Raw genomic sequence first — 8119 nt, 5'->3', positions numbered from 1 at the left:
CTATAAGGTAATGAATTTCTTTTGTTGTATGCAACTAAATGTGTGATAGTTTCTTACAGCATCAATGAGAAACTAATACATGCTACATAAACACAAGGGAGATGTATTACTCGTTTTGTAGAAATCAAAGACATTAATAAAACTAATAGCAGTTACCATTTATTGAGTGCTTCCTAGGTGCTAGGCACTATACTCAGCTCTTTCTGTATCTAATCTTATGTAGCCCTAGAACAAGATATGAGGTGGGAATTAAGGTCCAATAACTAGCTAGAATGTTTTAGAGTTGGGATCTGCGCCCAATCTATGTCACTCTAAGTTTTTTTTGTTTTAACCCATCCCCATATTTCATCATAAGCCTTTGGGTTTGTCTTCATTCTTTAGCATGCGTTATACTCGCACGTGTCAACCTAGGAGTCGGGCTGGGGCGGGGCAGGAGATGACATCCACATCTAGGGTGCATGAAATTAAAAAAGAGCCGAAGCCACCTCTACAAGTCACAGGTAGCTTACATAGGCACCCACAGCAGATGTGAGGCTACAGAAAAATGAATGAGACAAAGAATACGCTTCAGACCGAAAGTCAAAGATCCCGCACCGTCCGTTCCTAACTCGCTCGCGTACTGGGTGAATCCTAGAGCCTGGCGTCTGCGAGGACTCCAGGAGCGACAGCAGGGACCGACGCAGAGAGGTCCTCAGCCTGGTTTCCCGGAGAAGAGGTCGCCCCGCTTCCCCCGCCCGCACCTCCCGGTGTTTTGGAGGCCCGCGTGGTCCCGCCTCATTGGCCGTCGCGGAGCCCGAGGCCTCGGGGAGGCGGGGCGGCCTTCACAGTTGTAGTTCCTGAGTCTTCTCGTTCAGCGGCTCCGCCTTCCTGCCGCGGTGCCTAGGCGACCGCCCAGGACCACAACTCCCACAAGCCCCGCGCTTGGGGGCGTGGCCGAGGAGCCAAGCGAGCCGGGGGCGGGGCCGCCTGGGGGATGAAGTGGGGGCGCTCGCCTTTCCTGCCTCACTCGCAGCTGCCGGGTGTTGGGGAAAGAGTCGTCTGCCTCCGGACCGGAGTGCAGACCTCTGACCCTGGAGTCGCTCGGCTGCTGGGAACCGTCCCCTTGGGTCGTCGCCTGGGCCGTCCGTCGTTCCGCGGCCCCGAGGGGTCCGGCTGGCCGCGGTGTGGGGAGAGGTCAGCATGAACGAAGGGGTCCGCCGGGCAGGCGCTGGGCAGGGGGTAGCGGCCGCGGTGCAGCTGCTGGTCACCCTGAGCTTCCTGCGGAGCGTCGTCGAGGCGCAGGTAAGCCCAAGTGATAGCGGGCCGGGAACCCTCGGCCGAACACCCGCGGCCGCTACACACGGGCCGCGGCTGTGACGCGGGGAGGGCCGGGCAGGGCCGGGCCAGAAAAGAGGTGATTTCTGGCGAGCAGAAAACCCGGGGAGCAGAGACCTGACCGTCCAGTGCGGAAAACATCTGCGAACCGCCCGCAGGGTGGGGGGACGGCGACACTCCGGGTAATGGCAGTCAAAAGAGGAAGATGGTGACGGTCCCCCTGAGCTGTTTTCGTTTTTTCCTCTCGGATGTGTTAAGCGGCTGGGAGTGTGGCCGGAGATGGGACGGGCATGAACCACCTCGGCTGTCTTGCGAAGGGAGCGAGCGCCCAGAGAAACGGTGACGTCCTTCCCTTCAGGAGTTAGTGAGGGAGGGAGACTGAGAGTTGGGGGCACTCCGCAGACCCCCGAGGCCCCGCCAGGCGCAGGGGATTGGGAGGGGGCAAGACTTCACTCGAACTGTCGGACTAGAGCTTTCTGGGCTTTTACTTTTCCTCGAGCACCTTCCCTTGCTCAAGATTGCTTTATTTTTACCCAGCTGAGCCGTGTCTGCCAAGTGGCATCGCCAGGTAAGTCCCAGTACGAGACTGGGGGGGTCTGAGTCTGGCGTTGTGGCTCGTGGATGGAGGCTCTGGCTCTGGCAGTCGTGAGGTGCTGGCTGGTTGTTGATGTTTACAGCGATGATTACAAGTGTTCTCAGTGTGCTAGAAATCTGAGGCTTAGCTGACCAGATCCTTTCGCCTTCAGAGAGGTGTTTGCTTCTATTCAGTAGAATTTGAATTGATTGCCAGGTGCTGCTGCCTGTTGTCTGCACCTGCTGCAAGGTGGCAGCACTGCTGAGGGCCAAAAAAATAAAACGAAGGTCTCAGGTGGCCTGATAATGAGGGGAGATGTCATTTGAAGCAATTAGTGCTTATCTAAGAAAAATTGAAGGTGACTCTGAGTGTAACCGTGAAAACATGTTTTTCTGAATTGAGTCACTTTATTTCATGTTTTTATGGTGCCCTGCACTAAATCCCAGAGTGCCTGAATAGTCCGTTTGTGTCTGTGTTTGAACCATAAAAATAAAAGGGGCAAATTTTTGGTATTGGGGAACATGTTAAAATGCAGATTCTCTGGCCCTACCTCCAGATGTATTGATTGGATCTGGAATGTGGCCCAGATATCAGCATTTTAAACAAACATTGCAAGTACAGTATCACTGTAGCAAAGTTATCTTTTGACTACCTCTTGGACCTCACTTGGAAAACACTGAGATAGAACAGATAGTGGTAATCTGGGCAGACTTACTAAAGTAAATTTTCCAAATTGTCTTTGGCAAAATTATTTTCTAGTCACTAGTTGAGTGTTTCTGAGTGAAATTTACAATTCGATATTTTTCTGAAATGAGAGTTCCCATTTTCTCTTTTTATATAGCACATATTAATTTATGCTTATCTGTCTAGAAACTTCATTTTAAATGTTTTTCATTTACCACTAATTATGTGTAATTAATGTTTTATAATTTCACCTGTATTTTTAAAATTCTTGTGTAGAGATGGGGACTATGTTATTAGGCTGATCTTCAACTCCTGGCCTCCAGCGAGCCTCTTACTTTGGCTTCCCAGGTGCTGGGATTACAGGTGTGAGCCACTGTGCCTGGCCTGCCCCTGTACTTTTGATTTCATTATATCCAAATGAATATAAAAATAGTTCGACAGTTAAAGATTTGTGAATATTTGAAGTAGCATTGTGCCAAACAGTCTTCCAAGTGAATATATTTGGTTTTTGTTGCCAGCAGTACTTTCTTTCTTTTTTTTTTTTTTTTTTGAGATAGTGTTTCACTCTGTTGGCCAGGCTGGAGTGCAATGGCATGTGTTGGCTCACTGCAACCTCTGCCTCACGGGTTCAAGCAATTCTCTCTGCCTCAGCTTCCCAAGTAGCTGGGATTACAGGTGCTTGCCACCGCGCCTGGCTAATTTTTTTGTTTTTTTGTTTTTTTGTTTTTTTGGTTTTTTTTTTCAGTAGACAGGGTTTTGCCACGTTGGCCGAGCTGGTCTTGAACTCCTGACCTAAGGTGATCCGCCTGCCTCGGCCTCCCAAAGTGCTGGGATTACAGGCGTGAGCCACCGCGCCCAGGCCGCCAGCAGTACTTTCTACTGTGCTGTTTTTTTTTTTTTTTTTTTTTTTTTTTTTTTTTTTTGAGACGGAGTCTCGCTCTGTGTCACCCAGACTGGAGTGCGGTGGCGCCATCTTGGCTCACTGCAGCCTCCACCTCCTGGGTTCAAGTGATTCTTCTGTCTCAGCCTCCTGAGTAACTGGGACTATAGGTGTGTGCCACCACACACGGCTAATTTTGTATTTTTTAGTAGAGATGGGGTTTCACCATGTTGGCCAGGCTGGTCTCGAACTCCTGACCATAGGTAATCCACCTGCCTTGGCCTCCCAAAGTGCTGGGATTACAGGCGTGAGCCACCGTGCCTGGCCTGATCATCTTTTAGATAGTACTTTAATCTATAACATGGTTACACGTACATTATCTCATTTTATTTGATACATCTCTCCAAAGTGGGACCATTGAGGTAATTGAAGTTCAAAGAACTTAAATGTCTTAATTGAATGAGTGACTTTACAGTGGAGCCCTAATGTGGAACCCTTTCTGGTCTATACAGTATGTTGGTATTTAAAGTTCTCTCTAGTATAGAAAAGGAGAAGGAAAATAGGAAAATCAAAAAGTGGAATTCAGCCTGTTCTTTGACTTCATCCATATAATAAATTGGTAGAAAACTGATAAAGGGAAGAATTAGAATTTTTGAAAACTACCTCTGTTCACAAGAAATCAAAGTCATTTAAGGAGATACATATTTTAAATGTTTTCTCCTTCCAAAATAAAAGCAGAAAAATATTTTTGAACACACAAAATGATACATGTTTGTATATCTCATGCCCCATTATCGTATAAATGAAATGTAAATATACTTTGGTAAAGCACTGGAAACTAAAGGCATAGTGCATACAAGTGATACAACAATCTTCCTTTAAAAAGTAATATCAATTAGATATATATAAGTTTTTCTAAATGCATTGCTGAGGTGGCATAAAATTGAGTAATACACAGAGCCCCTCAATATATGAAAAGCCAGAAACTTAGAACTCAAATAGTGCTATACCAGTCCGTTACTCTGAGGGCTTCTCCTAAACCCTAAAGATCTTGAGCTACTTTAACAGTTGCATGGAGTGGAGTGAGCAAGAAATAACCCCGTGTCTGCCCAGTGAGAGGAAACTAATAGGAGGCTCCACCATAATTCATTTATCATTTACCCTTATATTGAGGATGTAGCTGTTTGGAGCCTGGACTTCAAACAGTTACATCCTCAGTATAAGGGTAAACGAGAAATGAAACCCATTCTAAGTAAGGGGAATAAAAGAAACTTGCTGGGAGAAGCAGGGAAGAAACTTTGAGAATTTGTAACCATGAGACAGTCCTCAGACAGGTTCGCAAGCCAAATATTTATTCTGGGAAAATTCATAGCAGTCCCAAATTTGTGTGCCCTGGGTTTCCAATAAAAGCAAATATCCATCACCTCTGGAGGAATTTATTTTCAACTCAAACCTTGAAAAATTATTGAAGATAAAGCGCCAAGAAGAATAAACAGCTAGCAGTAAAATATCACAAAACACACAAGGAAACAGGGCACCATGAATCAGATATTAGACACAGACAACAGAAACAAACACATAATGACCTTAGGTTCTGAAATTATCAGATAGATAATTTAATATCACTATGTTTAATGTGTTCAAATAAAAAGAAACTTGAAGTATAAAAGGGAAAAAAGATTTTAAAGAGTGGCCAAAAAGATTTTAATAATAATGAATTAGAAGTTCTAGAACTGAAATTTAAAACTCGGATGGATTAAATAGCTGATCATATCCAGCTGAAGAAATGATTATTGAATTAGACAACCATTTCATGTCTTTTTTCTTTCTCCTTAATCCTCCATCACCTTTTCATCTATCCTTACCCTCAGTTCATACCTTACTAAAATTGGAGCAATCAGAAGAGAAATTCCATAGAGTAACCCACATCTATCCATTTACTAGTCTCTGTACCCACATATTTTGACTTCCTATTGATTACCATTGATGAACTGTGTGCTTTTATCAAAGGCGTCCCTTCACTTGTATGTTAGGTCTCATTCCTTGTTTGCCGCTCATGGACATGGCTCCAGTAATCTTCTCTTTCTTTCCTGGATCATCAGTTTTTCCTTCTCAAATGGAATTTTACTGTCATCATGTATTAGTCCATTCTTTTTTTTTTTTTTTTTTTCCTGGAGTAGAGTCTCACTCTGTCACCCAGGCTGGAGAGCAGTGGCTCGATCTCAGTTCACTGCAACCTCTGTCTCCCAGGCTCAAGCAATTCTTATGCCTCAGCCTCCCAAGTAGCTGGGATTACAAGCTCCTGCCACAACGCCCAGCTAATTTTTGTATTTTTAGTAGAGTTGGGGTTTTGCCATGTTGGCCAGGCTGGTCTCAAATTCCTGACCTCAAGTGATCTGCCTGCCTTGGCCTCCGAAAGTGCTGGGATTACAGGCATGAGCCACTGTGCCTGGCTTAGTCCATTCTTGTATTGCTGTAAAGAACTGCCTGAGACTGGGTAATTTTTAAAGAAAAGAGATTTAATTGACTCACAGCTGTACAGGAAGCATGGCTGGTGAGGCCTCAGGAAACTTACAATCGGGGAAGTGCTGCACACTTTTAAACAACCAGATCTCATGAGAACTCACTATCAGGAGAACAGCAAGGGGGAAGTCCGCCCCCATGATTCAAACACCTCCCACCAGGCCCCTCCCCAACACTGGGGATTATAATTTGACATGAGATTTGAGTGAAGAGATAAAGCCAGACTATACATCATAAAACATGCTGCTAATTCTACTGTTTTAAAGTTATCTTTTGATCCACATATTCCTTCTGCCTTTGCCTATTTTTTCTGTTCCCTCTAGAAAATTCAAGAGTTAGATTTAATTTATTCTTCCTTTGCTGGTTCTTCTATTTTTCAGCCCATTCTAATCAGACTTTTGCTCCTACCGCACCTCTGAAACTGCTCTTGGCAAGGTCACCAATGTCCTCCTTGTTGCTAAGGCCAATGGTTTGTTCTTAAACCTCAGCTTTACCTGTTGGCGGCATTTTTTCACAACTCATCACTCACTCTCCTTAAAATAATTTTTATTCTGACATCCTGGATACTAAACTTTTGATTGTCTTCCTGTCTAGTGGACCAGTCTGTCTTAGCATTCTTTCTTTGTTCCTCCTCTGCCCTTGACCGCTAATCATTTGAGCCTCAGGGTTCAAATCTTGTACTCTTTCTTCTCTTTATCTTAGTCATCTCTTCTGGTCTCTTAGCTTTAAATACCAAATGTACAGTGGACTCTCAGTGTTAGTCTCCAAGACTAGGATTCTCAGCTTTAGATCTGTGTATCCAACTTCTTTTTGGACATCTCCACTTGGAGGATTAATAGATATCGCAAACTTGATATAGAAACCACATTTCTGATCTTTTCCCCCAAATCTGCTTTTTCCATAGTCTTCCCCCCTTATACATAAGCTCCAGCCAAATTGGCCTCCCTGTTGTTCTTAAACATGGCAGATACATTCTTGCCTGAAAGCCTTTGTACTGTTTCTTCTACCTAGCACACACTTTTCTCGTGTATTCATATGATTCACTCTGTTAGATTTCTGCTAAAGTGTCACTTTATCTGACATCTCTTGTCTTAAATGTCCCTGACCATACAAATATAAAAGAGAAACCTTCTATCCTCACCAAATTCCTGTCACCCTTTGCTTAAAACTCCCCATTGGCTTCCTGTCTCACATGGTGTCATCCAAAAATATATTTGGTCTTTATTTCTGATTGCTGACATAGAGCCCTTTAAAACCCTTGGAATCTGAGTCATAGGAGTGCCTTTCGTTACTCATAATGAGCCCCTTTCAATCACATTTGTGTTTATAGTAATGAAATGACTTAAGACGGGGACCCTACATAGCCTCAGGATTGGGGGCTGGTCACCACAAAGACCCAAGTGATTAGAAAGTTGAAACTTTTGGCCCCACCAATCTGCAGGAAGGGGAGAGGTGGGTGCTGGAGATTTCGCTCTGTAAGAACTCTTGAACAACTAGATTTGATGAGCTTCTGGGTTGGGGAATACATTGACTTATTGGGAGGGTGGCATGTTGAGAGAGGGCCAGGAGGCTCTGCACATCCCTCTGCCTTAGTAGCTTGCCCAATGCATCTCTTCCATTTGGTTATTACTGAGTTGCATCCTTTATAATTGGTAACTGTAAGTAAAGTGTCTTTCTGAGTTCTGTGAGCCATTCTGGCAAATTATCAAACCTGCAGTGGAAGTGCTATGAACCCACAATTGATAGCCAGTCAGAAGAACAAGTGGCTCAGGACCTGAGATTTGTCAGGAGTGGGGCCATCTTGTGGGACTCAGCCCTTAATTTGTAGGTCTGCACTGATGGTGGATAGTGTCAGAATTGAATTGTTGGACACCACCCAGTTGGTCTCAGAGTTGGATAATTGGTTGGTGTGAGAAAATAACTTAGATTCAGTAAAAGCTAAAATCTTATAGTGGTCTAATTCTCCTTCTTGCCTATTGCATAGTCCTCCTTATTCCTCAAAAACACGGGGCAAGCTTACTGCATTAGGATCTTTGCACTCACTCCCAATGCCTGGAATGCTGTCCCCCCAGATACCTGCATGCCTTTCTCCTTGCCAAAATTGCATGACACCTTCTGTAACTGTCCTATTTTAAATGGTTAGC

The 8119-nt window shown here is 44.6% G+C and overlaps 1 protein-coding gene across 1 annotated transcript in view; it reads left to right on the top strand.

The window, feature by feature from the left end:
* The first annotated feature begins 935 nt into the window (after positions 1-935).
* ERO1B (endoplasmic reticulum oxidoreductase 1 beta) overlaps positions 936-8119 on the top strand; it is a 66680-nt gene continuing 59496 nt past the window's right edge. The window contains exon 1 of the mRNA XM_031001240.3: positions 936-1281. Within this exon, the coding sequence (XP_030857100.2) occupies positions 1180-1281 (102 nt within the window). The 5' untranslated portion in view covers positions 936-1179. The remainder of the gene's footprint in view (positions 1282-8119) is intronic.

This window comes from Gorilla gorilla, chromosome 1 (genome assembly GCF_029281585.2).
Source record: "Gorilla gorilla gorilla isolate KB3781 chromosome 1, NHGRI_mGorGor1-v2.1_pri, whole genome shotgun sequence".
Taxonomy (NCBI): Eukaryota; Metazoa; Chordata; class Mammalia; order Primates; family Hominidae; genus Gorilla; species Gorilla gorilla.
This window is presented reverse-complemented; position numbering and strand designations above follow the sequence as displayed.